We start from the raw sequence: 18,608 nt of genomic DNA, 5'->3' as shown, positions 1-18,608 counted from the left end.
GTCGAGAAGTTGATGTTACATGACCACGGCGCTGGCTGAACGCGGATCGGTCGGCGATGTGTGTGACGCCAGATGATAACGCGGAATGGACTCTAATGCTGTGAAGGTTACGGAAGGGTGTAAAACGGTTTAGTGTGCCTTATCACTGCCACCGCCAGACGATATTCCGAATTCACAAACCATGCATAGACTGCCCTGAGGGATACGTCCGATAATCCTACGCTCTTTAATGAGGGACAGAATTTCTTAGCGGGCGGTTTTTGTACTTTGACTGCGCCGAAATCCGTGACGAGGCGTGGAAGACACGGCCTCGCGTTTGACGGTCAAGGACTCCCTCGTTTAACCACTGGGACGGACCAAAGGGAGAGCAGTGGTCTTGAACAGTCTTGAACCATGCTTTCAAAAACCAGGACGTAAGCGGGCACCAAAATTCAAGGCGAGAAATTTATTTTACTCGCTAGCTATGCTGTTGCCTTTTCCTGCCGTCATTTATGCGATCTGCCTGAATGCCAGAATAGCGTCGTGGTATAAAATTCCTTGCAGGTTTCATCATCATCATCATCATCATCATCAGCCTGACTATACCCACTGCAAGGCGAATGCCTCTTCCATATTTCTCCAATTAACCCGGTTTTGTGCTAGCTGCATCCACTTGACCTCTGCCAACTTCTTAACCTCATCCGCCCACCTAATTTTCGGCCGCCCCCTGCTACGCTTTCCTTCCCTTGGAATCCAGCTTGTTACCCTAATTGACCATCGGTTGTCCTCTCTTCGCACTACATGTCCTGCCCATGCCTATTTCTTCTTCCTGATTTCCACTAGAACGTCAGTAACTTGAGTTATTTCTCTGAGCCACTCTGCACGCTTCATATCTCTTAATGTTACCCCTACCATTTTTCGTTCCATAGCCCTCTGCGTTGTCATCAACTTAAGTAGGTTTACTGAATCTTTGACACGCGTTTTTGCAACAAGAAAAAAAGGCATAATCAGTTAATAAATAAAATGTGTACCATTGTGGCGCTTGTATGCGACACTCAGGTGTATTCTGCACCATCCAAGCCTAGCACGCTCACATAAAGGTGCCAAAAGCTATGAACTGACGTCGCAGCACACGCATCCTGAAAACAAGAATCTAATAAAAAAGCTTTTGGGTAGCAAAATGAGCTAGAGCTGCTAAACATAATAAAAATCCTACAACTCTCTTAACTTGATCCTATTCTTAAAAGGATAATGAAAGTTTGAACGAATAATAAACCTTCCAAAATTGTATTTCTTTTCTTGCTCTCTTCCTAACTCTTGATAAACTTCGGCTCGCTATGACCAGACTTGCTATGAATCAAAATTTCGACGTTCGTGCAACGCGCAGCTTCAGAAGCAGCGTAACGATCGGATCGAAGACCGGCCGCCCAGATAATACAACAAACATGGCATGTCCACCTCGACAACAATGGTCCAGTCACCGGTTCAAAACAAGCGGGATCCGGCACGCCCTTCACACGAAATGACAAAAGCTCAGACACAAATACTGCGTGCGAGCAAATTTGACTTTCTTGAACGGCCAGGTCGGGCCTATTTCACAGCACGTCATAAAGCAAGTAGAGAAAAACTGGAGAAGTGACGACGTGGGAACGAGTCGATAGAGTGCACGGTTGAGCATCGGTCTCCGGTCACGCACGAGTTGACTTGTTCACCAGAAGGCTGTGTCCTCGAGTATAAATGCGCAACGCCTAAGCTTAACGGCTTAACAGGCGGACAGATTTGAAGCGCTCCTTTTCGTGTTGTGCCTCCTGACCTGCATTTCTTCAAGCTCCACCAATTTGTCCCATTCACAAGTCGAGCGTGTCGTCTCAACACAGGCTTTATTTGCGTCTTCAATGCGCTCGGAAGCCTTAGTTTTTGGTCTTGACGTCCTCGAACACCTAAATTTACTTGCAAACAAGCTATGTGCTCTGTTTAGAACATCCGAAAAATGGGTCTTCGTGAAATGTTTCGCAAATTCAAAGGCAAATTCAAAGTACCTTTACTTTTCGATAATACGGCTTACACAGGGTGGCACCACAGAAAAGGCGTGAATGTGGCAGCTTCCGCAATCTGCCACGGCCTCCGAGTCATGATATTTGTCTGCAAAATTTCAGGTTGCCCATTCGCCGACGGTGTCGTGAATGAAACAAGAGGATCCAAAAACCAGTCGATGTCTTCCTGGATTCGAGGCCTGCTCGGCGTCGCCTATTTTATAGTTTGCGCTGTGGTCTTCTCTTGCATCGGATCGAGTTACATTATGATCCGGCTCTGGCTAAGCAAGCCGACGGATCAGATCACATTGGTCACCCAGTCTGGCATCTACATCATAGTCCACGTTCAGGCTGTTCTCAACTTCCTCAACCTACTCCTCAGGCGCAAAGAGCTAGCCGACATCGTCCTTTCGGCGGTCAAGCTCGAACCGAAACTCTGCCTGGACGTAGTGTCCGCACGTCGACGACTATGGAAGGTTTCCCTCCTTTGCCTCGCGTACATACTGATCGACGCCCTTAAACACGTCGTCGGTCTCACAAATCACATAGCGGCTGTCTTCCTCATGCTGCGAGACCAGAGTGAGCACGCAAGGCGCCTGTTCGTGCCAGCATACATCGCGAGCTGCTTTCTCATCTCGGTCTGGTACAACATGGTCTTCTGGCAAATCGTGTATTTCTCGAGCCTCTTCCGCGAGTACTTTGCCGCCGCAGGGCGCAGCCTCGAAGACGCTCTGTCTCCCGGAGATGACGCAAGGGGTCTCGCCGCGGAGTCCGTACGCGTCAACCTTGTCGAGCTGCAGAAGCTTCTGCGCAAGGTGAACTCCTTCGTGGGGCCGCAGGCGCTGTGTTACTACGCGGGTAGCGTGTTCTACCTGTGCGGCATGCTGTACAGCGCGGCCCTGTCCAACGCGAGCATGACCCAGCTGGTGATCCGCTGGAGCTACGTGGCGGCCATGGCTGCAGGAATCGTGTTCACCACAGCGGCGGCAAGCCGCATGAGTGAACAGGTAAGCCCTATATATGTGCTAACCAGCCTGGTGTGCATGTAGCTGTCTGAATAGGTGGCTAACAAATTCCGCAGTAGCAACTGGGTTATGAGGTATGGCGTACAGTGGAGTATACACTTAAGTCGACCACGTGGGGATCATAGCGCGCATTAACGTCGGACAACACACGTCGGGCTCCTCCTGCGCGTCGCCTCCGTCGAAACATAGATGTCGCGACCAGGTGACCTGAAGTTTGATAATGTATTTCTTCAGCGATCAACGCGCCGCATATGCGCACCCCGCCGACTCCGCCCTCTGCACTCCGTAATACCCTAGCTCGCAGAGCGACTGCAAAACAAAGCACTAAAACTTTCTTTATGTGCTTCTATTCGCAAACTTGAAGCCATTCAATTACTGCCCTACTCAGGGAAGCTGGAAGCGGTGAATAGCGACTTTGGTTTATTAGAAAAAAGTGCCGCAGAACTCTTGCCCTTTGTGCCCACGGTCGGCTGTGCGAACATGAACAAAATAATCGCGTAAACTATTGGTGTCAAGGCAACAAAATGTAGCGCCCAAGACAAGGACTGAGAAAGAAGACACACACAGCGCTAACTTCCAGCTAATATTTATTCACTAATATTTATTCTTTAATAAATATTAGTTGGAAGTGAACGCTGTGTGTGTCTTCTCTCCGTCCTTGTCTTGGTGCGCTAAATTTGTAACCTTCAGTCATGTACCAACAAAGCCCAAACATCTACCCTTGTGTTGGTATCAACACGATCTCAAGAAGCAGCGGGATCGACGCGGATCCGTTAGCGGAATCTTGCAACTCTTATTGTACTATGTAGGCAACCAATCTGTATGTATACATGTTCTCCCGCAGACTATACAGCGTCGCCGCAGACTAAACTTATGGCAGCTTCTACCTGCCGAAAAGTACTGGTTCTAGACGCAAATTTTCGCTTGCGTATGAGTGTTTTCCTTTCAGATGATGCATTATTGAGATATTCCAGTCGGACAAAACTTTAAAAAAAGAACTTAGCAACGGCTGCATTATACCGATGTCCAATTGAAACATCAAACGAAATAGTCATTTTATGTTTGGCTATACTGAACAAGCGAGATGCATCCAGATTTTTCAGTTATTAATTTATTCTTCACGACAGTTACCGAGCTACTGCAAAATGAAATACTAGCTTAAAAAGACGGTTAATTAACGCCTATTTATAGGCTACATGAAAAGCATTAACAACGGAACAATTAACAGATTACTTTAGTCGATGCAGGTAGTCAATGCATGGCAGTCAATGCAGACTTGAGTTGTACTTGACCATATGCATGGTTCACCACGTGGCATTCGACTACGACAACTACATACATTTATTTAATTTATTCTTTTACTGTTCCGGTTCAGGTTTGACAACCTAACGATGACAGTGATGTGTAAAAGTTAGTGCTGTGGTGGAAACAGAAAACATTCGATATAATCGCCGATACGAAGTTTTCTGTCTGAAGCACGATGACTTAAGCATTATAGTGTTATAGAATTAAAATTAAGCAGCAGTGATTCTTGGGAAGTGCCTATTTTTGTGTCTCACGCGACTTACACATTCAGTACGTGCCCGGGGTATCTTTCGGCTTATAAAAAAAAAATGAATTAAGTATACCTGAAGGGAGTATGCGAATATCACGTTTCGATCTATATTTACATTCTAATGTCAAACGCGCCATTTAGAAGAACAAAAATTGCTGCTAAAACTAGGTGTATATAATTCTTTAAATTAAAATACTAAGACAGTATATTACAGTACCACGGCCGCTCAATGGAGGCGCACTTGGCCTCCATTGAGCGGCCGTGACAGTACAGTATTAGCAGTATTAGTAGAGAGTATTGGCATTCACCAAAACACAGTTTTAAAGCTATACACCTTTCTCAGAAACTCCACAGTTCAAAAATTTCTTTTGATTCGAGGTTAAAAGCCGGTGCTACGGCCTGTCCGAGGTCGTCAATCTACCTGCTGAGCCACCCTTCATGATGACTAGCCGGAGATACAGCTAGTGTTGACCAACTCGCTCTCGTGCTACCGTTTACTAGCCACTCTATGCAAATATATCCCCTGCACCAAAATAACATACGCTCGGTAAATGAATGAGTCTATGATTGACTGACCCTTAGATTTATTGATCGACTGTGAAACGGCAAATGACATTATCTTGCATTCTCTTGTATCCAGGCATCAAGAATCCAAAGTATTGTTCAAGCTTCGAAGTTTGAGGTACTTTCGGACGCGGCCACCCACAGGGTACGTGCTCAGAGGCCAAGATTTTGTGGTTTCCACACTAGATGGCACTCTACTAAACTAATCGAAGCTATGTCGCTCTTGTTTTTCCACAGCTGCACATACTGTTATTAGTTGTGGAAGACTTGCGAGGCTGCCTCACCGGCTGCGGAATGTTCGTCATTAATCTCCCTTTGATTGTTGCCGTAAGTGTTTGTCCTTAGCTTGCACATGACGGATTTGACTGCAGTTTCACGTGATTTAACAAAAGCGTTATCAACACTTATGGAAGTGATGACGCTTCAATACAAATTCGAGAAAGGGAGCTGGTCATCAAGGCTGCTTGAATGCGTCTATTATATGACCCCTCAACTTAGAGGCTGCAGCAGTATACCCACACCTGTGCATGAGAAGGCACTGACATGAATCGGGCTGGCAAGAAAGTCGGCTGGTACCGTCCCAGCCATAACAGAGAAATTTAGCTTACCGTGATCCGCGATCCGCCACCATGACTCTCTACCGCGCGTGAGCGGGAGCGCTCAAGCTGATTGGTCCCGATGCGGCAGGTCTGTGTGCCGACATCCAGTATGTGGCGCCATCTATCGGCGTCAAAGGGGGTCTGGGCATGCGCAGGGGAACGCGCGGTAGCGGATCACGGTAAGCTAAAACTCTCTAATAATAAGCAGCACGCCTCGGCGATAAAATCTCTTGTCCCGTTGTAAGCTGCGAACATTATAGGGAAGTAATTTATACATTTATAACGGCTTGACGAGGGGCGCAGCCCCTCGTCAAGCCGTTAATAGGCTTTTTGGCTGCGCCCCTAGCATCCTTGTGATCTTGACATACATTAGTATGTAATGCTATAGTGCACTCGCGTCAGAACCCAAGTCTCCTGTCTATGCAACGCGTGACGAAAATATACTTGAAGCGTGCTCGGTATTATTTTGGCCGCACCTGAGCGTTAAGTCCAGTACGACTGCAACGATGCTTTGTAACGCGCAAAGTATGAACACTCTGAAAGGATCTGCATCAAAGTCAATTGCACCAAGCACAACAAAACTCGGGCGACACTTTTAGGCATTTTAGATCATGACGCGGATGCTTTAATGATTCCTTTCGTATAGTCCACGTTCGCTACACGCACTTTGGTGCTCGTGTTATCGTTAATCCCTTAACTTGCGCCTCTAATCGCACTTATACTCATTAGCATATATATATTATGCTGTCGTAAGCTGGCCCACTGTGTGAAAAACAGCCCGGCATAGCTATAACGCCCCACTTTAACCAAGCCTTACGAACATGACCGCAGGGCCTGTATAGGTCTGACTGCAGGGAATCGAAGGATATCAGTCGATTCAATTCCCATCTCATAGAATTTACCCGGGTTGGCAGGAGCTGCCGACTCTGTCACGTCACGTGGTATCGTGACGTCACACTACCCTACGACCGCTCAGTGCCCGGTCCATGTCACCTACCAACTACACCCTTTGAGAGCCATGCGCGATGTTTCGCTTACAACGCCAATGCGATGGCGGATTTTCAGGAGTACGCGGCTTTCGCGTCTTCCAGTCGAATGCAGAGCCGCGGACAGGTTTCATTTTATCGTCGCTATAGCGAATCTTTGTGCTCTGTAGCTACAAGGCTCCTCAGTTTTTATATTTTATTACACACTATATGAGTGTAGTATTAATATACCTGCTTGAACGAGGTATACAGCTGCTATCATATACTCGAATCTCGATAAATCCAGTCTTAACAGGACTAACCCTCTTGCAAACGCGTCAGTAAACACTAAACATATCCCACTCTTTCTTTTTCACGCCGACTTGTAGACGCATGCTTTTGCTGTTATTCAGAGTTGTTCAGCGTTTAACTGGTTCAATGGCACCACCCACCTTGTACAGTTGCCGGTCTAAATGTCGCTGTCCTATTTTGTTCCATGCAGATTGCCGGCGCCGTTATCACGTACACCGTCGTCCTCGTACAGACCAACGAGAGCATTGTGGCGGACAAGTGCCTCAGATCCCAGCATGCATCGTTCAGCTGAGCCGCTACTCGTTCGCACGGGCAGTGGTGGAAGAGCCAGCGAGCTATATACGAGCTAGCACGCTTAGTTAGGAGTCACGAACATACGTATACCAGTTACTCCAGCTAACTTGTGCCAAGGGTTAAAAAATTACATATTTGAGATAGGCCAGGAAAACCAGTTGCATGCAGCTTGCCAGCCGTCTTGCGCATCACGGGCAATTTTTGTTTCGGAAATAATTAATTATTTGACTAGGTTAGTTTTCTATTTTACTTAATATTGAATTTAGATTAGACAGCAGCTTGCGATAGAGAAAGCCGTACGTGTATATTTTTTCCAAGTTCCACAGAAAGCTCGCGAATTACAAAAAAAAAAAAAAAAAAATCACCTGACTAGTGCATTCGCGCGTAACTATATTGTGCTGCTCGTGGCTTAAGTGAACGAAATCATCTGCGGCCGTGGCAGCGGCAGGCCGATATGTCTGTGATGGTTTCTTTCCCCGCGTGAGCCAGTCGGCACATGTGATGAGGCATATGTCGCAGCGAGCGCGGCGAGCTGGCTGCAGCTATCGCCAATTAACTTATCAGCCTGCCGTTGCAAAGGAGCCCTGCAGACATGCACGGCCGCAGGTGATTTCGCTCACTCAAACCGCGGTTTAGAGCCGCACAATCGCAGCACGCGAATGCGCTTGTCACATGATTGTTTTTTTTTTGTTTTATTTCGCGGGCTTTCTTTGGAGCTAGGAAGAAACATGTGCGATTTTCTTTCTCGCAAATAAATTGAATGTGAGTTTCTGAACGTGCTCTCCAACTTTGGAAATCCCATTTGTTGCCTAAAGTAAATATTAAGTAAAACAGGAAAAATAACTTGGTCAACTAATTAATTATTTTCACCCGATCAATAAACCTCAATGGGTCCAATTGGGACGATCAGTCAGATTGAATTGGTTCTGCTAATCCAAAATGGTTTGTCCAATGGATTCTGTCCAACCCAACTGGTTTCTTCACTGTCAACTGGGAAGCCCAATGGGTTTATTCAATCCCAATTGGGATGCCCAGTTGATTTCTTCACTCCCAATTGGAACGCCCAGTTGGTTTTGTGACTCCCGATGGGAGTGAAGCAACCAACGTGACATCCCAATTGGGATTGAATAAACCCATTGGGCTAATTGGGAAGCCCAATGGGTTTCTTCAATCCTAATTTGTATGCCTTCACTCCCAATTAGGATGCCGAATTGGTTTCTTCGCTCCCAACTGGGAGTCACGAAACCAATTGGGCTTTCCATTGGTTCTAATTGGTCCAAAGGAAACATTCCCAATTGGGAAAGTCGTCAGTGATATCCTTGACTGAAATGTGCACCTATATACGCACCTTATAAAGAGACAACAGTGAAAAATTTAAGTTTTTATAAAAAGTGTATGCTGCTTAATCTTATTATTTGATTTTATCATGTCCACCGTAAGTGCAAGCATAATTAAATAAGTTAACCCTGAATAACAGAGATGTGTCACTGGTCCCAGCCGCATTGTTCAGCGAATGGAGTATATAAGTCTGCAAAGTATCCTGTGGATATATATATATATATTGAATCTGTGTTAGTTCCATGTGTGTTATGTATGCTTGTCTCTCATGATTTTTGTAAAAACTTGTAATTTCATTCCACTTCTATAAAAGTCAGCTCCCCTGTAACTTCTCGACAGAAAACATTGAAATTGCATCTCCATTCTTTTTTTAGCTATGTGAGTTCAAAAACATTTGGGCTCAATGGGTATGCAATTTGAGTTCAATTGGTGAACCATTTCGTCTTCATGGGTGACCAATTATTTCCAATTGGAAGCATCAGTTCATATCAAATGGTCAGGCCCAATGGGTGGCGAAAACACAATTGGTTTTTGACCAATTCATTTCAGTTGGGAAATTCCAATTGGACCCATTGCTTTTTTTTTTTTACTGGGCAAAACCTAAGAAGTCTGGTGCGCAAGATGACTGGCAGCAGTATGCAACTTGTTTCCCTGGCCTTTCTCAAATATCCAATTTTTTTAACCCTCCGCACAAGTTAGCTGGGACAAGGCCTAACGAAACTCTCTGCATAAGCTTCAGCTCTCAGTTTGTGCTGGGCTACTGACAGGCCCAACTCCTGTGGAAAATCCAGCCAAGTACTCTGCTCACTCCTTCCAGTCTTTTTCTGTATCGCTTCCACTCCGGCCCCTCCTCTAAACCACCTGCCAGTGTTCTTACGCCAACCTCAAATACTGTCGAGCCCTGCCGACAGTGATAACGTAGATGACCTTATCCACCATCCATATGGAACCATGCGAAAATTTCTAGCATATTTCTGAATTCATATGGCCCTCGCGGTGTGCGCAGATGAACGGACAAATAAATATTTCACCATTACATGCATTTTTACATTAAAACAGATTGATGGACACTATGAAGCGTAGCCAGCCGGTCTATGCAGTACAGACGGTATAGAAATACAGAAAAACTACAGAAAATTTTCTGTTATTACAACAGAATTTTTATGCGGTTTCTGACAGGAAACCTGTTGTGACAACCGAACTTACCATAAACCTTTGCAACGAGGGCCTCCTGGGCGTCACCATATTGCTCGCAGGGCTGTTCTGTGCTCCTGACGTCAACACGGTGGAGGCGGCAGCGGAACCGGTTTGCAACAGTCCAGAGAGGAGGAATTTCGACAACCTCCTCGCTCGATGCAAAGGTCTATAGTAACATCGAAATTTTCTGTAACAGAAAAACACTGCAGAACTCTAGGCAACTACAGAAAAGTGCCACAAAACAACAGAAAAATCTGACGTCTGCGACAGAACTACAGAATATTTTGAGATATTTCTGACACGGTTCTGTAGTTTTTCGACTGGGAGTGGCACGCGCATGATAACGAAATTCAGAAAGCCGGCCTTTGCTCAAAAGAAGCAATTGACAAAACAGCTAAGCTTGCAACAGATCGCACAATACAATTACACCTTTTGACATTTCTTCAGCCATGAAAAATGAATTTTGCCTCCTGCGAAAATATGCGCCCTTGCACGGCCGGTCGATGGAAGCAGTGCGCTTCCATCGAGCGGCCGTGGACCTTGTCTGCGCTTGCTCACTATTCCGCTACCGTTAGAACTTACCCGTCAAGAAGTGCCAACAGTGGCGAAATGTAACATGTCATGTCTGTTGGCGTGACGAGTGCATTATTGATCGTTACTTTCCCTGCTCTCACGCGATTTGATGAACTCCCACAACTTCGAGGCAATATATATATATATATTATATATATATATATATATATATATATATATATATATATATATATATATATATATATATATATATATATATATATATATATATATATATATATTGTGATGTACTCCGCCGACGACGAAGTGAAGAGTGCAGGAGTGAAGGCGAAGACGACAATGAAGAAAGAATAAAGCGGGAAACGCATGTGAGCGAAAAAGTGAGCGAAGCGACAAGGCGGCTCGGCGTAAGCGATCATGGTTCGCTCCGTCTCCTACTGGGGAAGACGCATGAACGAGACAGCGCGAACCGAGCGAAACGGCGACAACGCTCTGTGTAGGTTATGTGGCTGGCATTTGGCTGGCATATTGGCTTAGTACACTGCAAAACTATTGCCAAATCCAACAACAGTCATAACGATTGCAAGAATTAACGTTATTTTGCGACAACATGGCAAAGTAAAATGTATTTACAGCAAACCGTATCAAATGTGTGTGAACTTGCACTGTTCTCGGCACGAATAGTCACGTGACCCCTTGTTTCTATTGTTGTTTCGGTTGCGATTAGACGTTCTTTGAATCCTTGGCTATCCACCATTGTTCGTACAAAGCGAAATGTTTACGCGGTAATGCACAATCACAATACAACACAGCAAAATAAAGAAAGCATGCGAAATGAGCGGCAGTGACGTACGGTTACTTCCGGGCGAACGAGCGAAATTTTCTATTTCGGCAGATCCGAGCGACGAGCCAAGCGACACATGCATTTCTGTTCGCGCGAAGGCTTCGCGCGACGCGTGCCGCCGTCGCGTTCGCGTGAGTTTTCACGTGCATGCGATTCAGCCTTCAAGCTGGGCGTTCGAAAGTACGGCCGCGTCTCTGCTTGTTCTCCGTCACAATGGCGCAGCCGACAGGATACGCTCATGCTATGCACTTTAACACGATGCATCCTTGTGAAAATAATTGCACTTTGAAGCTGTGGTTCCTTGTCTGTAACTCGCACCCTCCGAAATGGGTGTAAAATATTGCGGGTACACACATACTATGAAACAAAATCGCACCCTTAAAGGTGCATTCCTATACCCATAACTCATACCCTCTAAAAGCCCTAGATAGGGTGAATCAGTGATCAATTCATCGTTTCTAGAGGGTGTGCGTTATAGACACGAAAAGGATGCGAGTATGTTTACTGTGCAGTAGGGTGTGATAGGAACACAGTTGCACCCTTCTTCTAACTGCTTTCCTGAATAACAGGTACTGATTACTTTACAATTACGCACTAGCAATTATTTACAAGATGCTGGCCTTTTCTGTGGTGCATGCGCTGTTCAATGGCAGCTGAACAATCTGCGCAAAAATCTTCTGACCATCTATCTTAGCTTTTCATGGCACGTCTGCGCCAGTCTGCAGCCTGATGGCATCGTCCGGATGTTTCCAGCGCCATTTTCTGGAATATATTTACCAGGGAAAAATAAAAGCAGATCGAGCTCCTAAAGACGGGCCGACTACAACAAGGCTGCTAGCACATGGCCCCAAATTACGTCAGAAAAATACAATCAGGCTGCAGACAAAGCTATAGCAGGGTGACAAAGTTCGAACACAGAAGACAGCACGACCGAGCATACTTTGCATGGAGCTGCTACCCTTGCACTCGTGCACCTTTAAAGGGTGCATTAATGGTGTGTTTAGGAGGCTGCATGCTTCCTGGTGCCTAGACTCAAAGTGAGAACCAAGACGAAGATGAACCACCTTTACAGACTGCAAATTTGTTCGAAACTAGGTTTGACCCACCAGGGGCACAGCGGGGTTTAAGAGTTTCTCCCAAGCGCGCATCCCTAGGGAAGCCGAGCGCCAGGCCGGCGACGCTTGTACCCATTTTTACCGGACCACTTAAAGAAAAGAAAATTAGGAGGTGGAAAGGATGCCGTATTAGTACTTTTTTTTTTCACAGTGCATCATCATGCGGCTATCTGTGTTCGTATAATGTGGCAATAGGTGATGTGACACCAGTGTATCCTCTCACATAATTAAAGTTGAGTACCTGATCGTACGGGACACGGAAAAGTTCTCGGGCTAGCGCACGAACGTACCGATACCGATGGTCGAAATATGTTCAGGATGCTCCTGGATGTACGTTAGGGCAGGGCTTTTATGACTTTTATGAAAATGTGAAGGGTGATGGCTACGAAGCGCGCTGTAGGTATAGTGACGATATGCGACCTAAGAATCTTCACATTTCGGTAACAGTGGAATGGGCGCGGTTCGCCTCCAGCTCTGACGGGGAACTTGTTTCGATAGCAGCGATGGATCTCACTGTGCGCTTCATAGGTTGGTATACTGCCGTGAGAAGTCGTTCAGGGTGCATGCCGCGTCGGCACAGAGGACGTCAGGGTAATTTCTGTAGCACTTGGGGTAATAGCTCGAACGAGTTTTCTGCCTGTACTGGAAGGGTAGCGCACATGTTGAGCAGGAATGGCTGCGTATAGGTGATCCTGCGCGTGTGCGCGGAGGAATCATGGTAGGTGCAGAACTTGATTGAGAATTGGTAGATTCAAACGAAGCAGTCGCAGAAGGCACTGTGCGGTGTCCACGCGGCTTAGGTAGGCCAACTGACTGGCTCACTGAGCCGCTATTCTGCCAAAGTATATTCTGGGTAGCAATAACTGTAGGTGATGAGCCGTGCCATTCGAAAGCGGAACGCATAGGTGATTGTCTTAAATATTAGGATGTCCGCCAGTTGTGTTTGGCGCTGAGTGACTGTAAGCGCGGTGCATGAACTTTCACCTCTTCCACTAGTACATGTCCATCGTAGTCATCATTCACTGGTGTTCTGAAGATCGCACGCAGAGTTCTAGCTATTGCCTGGAATAAAGACGTTTGTTCCGGCGGTAACTCATAAGTGGTGGAGGTGGGGAATAGGCACAGCAGTAGGTGTAGTTGCCGGTAGAGGGCGGCTTCCGTTGCCCTCGTCCATACCGGAGGGTTGTGAGGGCAAGCGAAGGCCCGGTAGGGGTAACCTCTGGCTGAGGGATACGTGAACGCTCCTGCATGCCTTCCTTACGGACCCGTCGCATGCCAAAGCCATGCAACGCAGGGACGTGACACGCCTCCTACATTCCTCTCACCCCTGATTCCGACTTCCTCCTGGCGCTCCAAGATCGCTGTCTGTTCTCCCTAGCTTCCTTTCCCACACTGGCACACTAATTCTGCGTTCGACTCCGATATCACCCTGGGAGATGTTCATGCTACGCTGCATAAGCACCACTAGCACATCGGGGGCAGTTCAAATTTACTAAGACCCTCCGTGACCTTGACACCTGATTAGTGGCTCCAAGCTCGGAAATATACTCAGTGAGCGGGAGCTCAGCGGCTCAGCCAATTGGTAGAATGTACTACTGGGGCGACCAGCCCACTGGAGGGGGCTTCTCCCCCTAACCGAGAGTGGGAGGCGCCTTACTCGACTGCCCGGACGTACCGGCCCAACAAGCCCCGGTTCAGCCAGTTCGAATGGCAGCTCAGACCAATGGTGTCCCTGAACAAGGGCCTCCATCTAGTATTTTAAGGGGAGCGGCCCACTAGCTAGGGGCGCCTACTCAGGCAACCTCTCTATAAATATCGTTAATGATTTTCACCCCCACCGCGGCAGGGACCAATCCCGACGCGACAAGTCTCGATGCGCGCGCTTCCCCTGGCGCCGTTGCGCGCATCGAGGCACCCTACTGTGGTCCTACCGACCTTCAGCATGTGGCGCCATCTAGCGCTGTCAAGGTGATCTGGGCATGTGCAGTGGAACACACGGTGGAGGATCGTGATGACGGATCGCAATAAGCTAAAACTCTATTAGAAAATTTAGCATAGCGCGATCTGTCCTCATATCCCGCTACCGCCGGTTCGTACGCCGATTGGTCTCGATGCAACAAATATGTGTGCCGACTCCAGCATGTGGTGCCATCTAACATCGTCATTGCGATCTGGGCATGCGCGGTGGAGAGCGAGGCAACAGATCGTGCTATGCTAGATCTCTGTGTTCAGATTAGTGAATCGTTGCCCCTAGTGACCCGTAGTTGCCCGTAAAAACTCCAGAACAACGCGCCACAGTAGGTAAAATGCCTCCCGCGCGTACATACAGCCGCAGTCTTGGTAGCTTGCTCGACGATGTAACACGCGGCATGCGTGCCGCAGTCGCCGGACGCGCTATTATCTTCTAACTCACGCAGGTTTTTAGAGGGGCGAGCTGAAGGACTTGCTCACATTATTACCAGTACAACTTTTATAGCGTAACAAGTTTGCTTCTGAACCAAATATATACCGTATAACTTGTAATGCATTCCCAATGTTCCTGAAAACCTGAAGGTAAAATTGTTATCGTGTCAACTTCAATGGGTAAAATATTTACAAGATCGACAGGAGCACCCCTTTACAAAGCTTAGAGGCAAACAATGTGAGAACGAACTGCCACAAGCGGTTTTCTAGTTCAAGAAGTGAAGTTCTAGATGGATCTAATAATTGCGATTTTCCATGAACTAGAAAAAGTTGTTAAAGCAACCCAATGCAACAAATTACCGATCCAACCCACTTAAATAAGAGTTACACAAACAGGGCATAGCAACTCATTTAACTTACAAATACTGCATGCATCCATGCAGTCATTTCTTAACAAAACCTTCCATCTCAGTTGTTAGACTCAACTGAAATTTAAATGCTGCTGTGCTTTTCGTTGCGAAATCATGAGACTTGTTGAGATGTTTGACAAAAAATGCACTCTTGTTACAAGGTAAAACCTAGTCAAATTTGCAATGAGCTCATTGAAGTGCTATAGCACCCTATAAAGTTCATGTCTGGTTAAGAAGAGAAAGCATATCCACGATACTGTTACGATGCGGCTGTCCAGAGCTAAAACATCCTGTGACGACATCCTCAAGCTCACTGATCAATTTGAAGACGCTCTCTGCAGTGTACAGCAGGACACCAAAATCGCATGCTTTTGTAAATGCAGAAGTGTTTTAATTTTCCCCATCCGGAGCTGCTAACAGTAACTGATTCATGCACATATGACTTTTTGTTTTCATAACAAACTTCTAGCAACATACCCTATAATATATAGCATGTACACCTACAGTCGAAATTAAACAGACAAGCAGTCGGATGAAGGCGACTGCAAAATTATACGTATCCGAACCAGGTTATGGCGAACCGCACGTTTCCCAAGGCTAGGAGTGTAACCTTTGTGAGGTGAGAGGGCCTCTCGATTGCATAATATGGGAATGCCCATATCCTCCTGGGGGGATGCACAATATAGGCAGTAGAGACACCTGTTGGGAGACCCTGCGGCACAGCTCGGACCCCAAGTTCCACCTCCTGCTCGTCCACCTGGCTGAAGAGGCTGCTGGAACCCAAGACCTCCCACCCTGCATCTAAGGCAGCAGCACCCGCCCCCTAAACTGCGTGTCGGGGCGTGGGTAGATCACCATATCCATTGGGCATTGAATTTATTCTACCTACAGTCGCTCCTTTGATTGTTTTAGGAATTTTCTGTCAAAGCTTCATTAAGAGCCCCTTCTGCTTTATCAAGGTACCCATGTTGATCACCTTATCAATACATTGCTGCTGCTAGTGAGAACTTGGCGCCTGGTCTTTGTCCGACAAGAGTGCCAAAAGCTAAACACAGCCTCAGGCACGTTCAACCCAGCAAAGCTCTTTGCAAGATTGTAATAATTAAAGCAGTTGATGGTCATTAGGAATTGCTATGGCGTGGGTGGGCATTACAGTCCTATGATTGCCTTACTATTCCAAATCTACTCTCGAGCTTATCATGGCCCAGCTAGGCGTGACATCGTCACATATGAAATGTCAAGCTCTGAATGTGTATAAGGTGCTTGTAATATTTTGGTTAACATCTCTGCACTCCTTTTCTCCTCACTCTCAGGACTTCAGCTGCTGATTCAATTCACTCAGGAAAGCGCTGTATTTGTCCTTATGTTTCCTCATCTCGTCCCGTTTATCGCACTGTAGATATGGAAAAATGTCCCCAACTCGCCCAACAACTTACCTTGTCCCCTTCTTTGATGTGCCTCCCACTTATTCAGAGTCCAGGTAATTCACAAACTCCTGCATGGCACGAGAGTCAGGCCTCAAAGCTTCAGACGGGTAGCGCAATGTCATTGTTGAGTTCAAAGAATTGAGAACTGCTTTTAAGACTGCTGAATTGACAGCACTAGTAGTGAAAACTGCAGATAAAAATGGGAAAAGCATAAACATAAAAAATGACAATGCTCTATTGAATTGAAATGCCAATAGTTCCATATTAATGAAGGTGAAATGCAAAAATTTTCTCGTGTTGAACAACACAAGCACCCTTTAAAATCCCTACCCAGTCAAATAAAATCAGTTGGTCCAATTGGAAATTTTCCAATCAAAATGAATTGGTCAAAACCAGTTGTGTCTTTGCCATCCATTGGGCTCAACCATTTGATATGAATTGATGCTTCCAGTTGGAAATAATTGGTCGCCCATCAAGATCGAATGGTTCATCAACTACAAATGGCTAGAACTCACAAAGCTGAAAAAAAGAGAACAAAAATTTTATTTCTACTTTTTCTGAAGGAGATGCAGGGGGCCAACTTTTATACATGTGGATTGAAATTACAAGTTATACAGAAATCATGAGAAACAAGTATGCATCACATGCACGGAACGAACACAGATTCAATACATACCCACCGGACACTTTGCAGACTTATACTCCATTCGTTGGACTGTACTGCTGGGGCCAGTGACATTTCTCCATTATTCAGTTACCTTAATTTCTTTATGCCTGCACTGGAGGTGGACACGATAAAATCAATTAGGAAGATTAAGTGGCAAACACTTTTTATAAGAATTATAATTTTCACTGTTATCTTTATAGAGTGATATGTATATATGTGCATCTCAGTCAAGGATATCACATCTCGACTTTCCCAACTGGGAATGTTCCCTTTGGACCAATTAGAACCAATGGGATGTCCAGTTGGAAGCCCAATTGGGAATGTTCCCTTCAGACCAGTAGAATCAATGGGATGTCCAGTTGGAAGCCCAATTGGTTTCACGACTCCCAGTTGGAAGTGAAGAAACCAATTGGGCATCCCAATTAGGAGTGTAGAAACCAGATGGAAGCCCAATTGGTTTCGTGGCTCCCAAATGGAAGTGGAGAAACCAATTGGGTGTCCCAGTTGGGAGTGAAGAAACCAGTTGGGTTTGACAGGACCCATTAGACAAACCATTGTGATCAGCAGAACCAATTAAATCTGATTAGTCATCCCAACTGAACCTATCGATTTTTTATTTACTGGGCTAAGTGGGGATCCGTGTAGCCCGCCACTTATGAATGACACTTCTGTGATACGAATCCAATGGGATCGCAAATTCGTAGCAGAAGTATGGGAAAGGCATTCAAGCAGATTTGCTTAAAGCACCGCACGGCCATCTCGTCACTCGTGGCGCACACAGCGCGATAGACGATCACGCCTTCGCGAATTTCTCACAACGCGTACAACACGACAGGAAACCGCGATGTCGACAATGACGCCGCCGCAAATCACTCCGTGTACAGCGCAACTAGCGATCGGGCCCGAGTAGCGATGTGCGCGGGCCGTGTGCATCGCCACTAACTGTTCCCGCGGTGCACAGCGTGACTCGTTATCACTAGTCTGTAATTCCCACACACCTCCGAACTGTTCGCGGGGCGTACAGTACGGTTCACGATTGCAGAGTCAGCGATGTGCCAAGTGCGTATGGTGCCCAAGGCTGTAATCGCAGTTAGTGCATTCATATCATCCGCAGTGGCGCGAGAGAGAGTTTGAAAAATGTGAAATTTTGCACTCTGCACAATGCACCTTGGCTGGGGAATTTTACGAATACGTATCATCCCGAAATTTGTATGAACAAAATTCGTATCACCAACCATTTACTGTTGTACAGGTACAGAATAAAAAAGCAACCGAGAAGCAAACGCAAGGTGATAATAATTACGAAATATCAAAAAGAAGGCACAGTGAAGAATACAGATCAGAAAA

At 46.2% G+C, this 18,608-nt stretch overlaps 1 protein-coding gene across 1 annotated transcript; it reads left to right on the top strand.

Annotated features, from left to right (window-relative positions):
* The first annotated feature begins 1,683 nt into the window (after positions 1–1,683).
* Positions 1,684–7,324, top strand: LOC146173418 (uncharacterized). The gene is made up of 4 exons (XM_084585192.1): positions 1,684–3,019; positions 5,233–5,301; positions 5,394–5,483; positions 7,223–7,324. Exons 1-4 carry the CDS (start codon positions 1,970–1,972, stop codon positions 7,322–7,324), a joined length of 1,311 nt encoding a protein of 436 aa, XP_084441318.1. The 5' UTR covers positions 1,684–1,969.
* The last annotated feature ends 11,284 nt before the right edge of the window (positions 7,325–18,608 follow it).

Source organism: Amblyomma maculatum, chromosome 11, assembly GCF_055883805.1.
Source record: "Amblyomma maculatum isolate TAMU_Amacu chromosome 11, ASM5588380v1, whole genome shotgun sequence".
Lineage (NCBI taxonomy): Eukaryota > Metazoa > Arthropoda > Arachnida > Ixodida > Ixodidae > Amblyomma > Amblyomma maculatum.
This window is presented reverse-complemented; position numbering and strand designations above follow the sequence as displayed.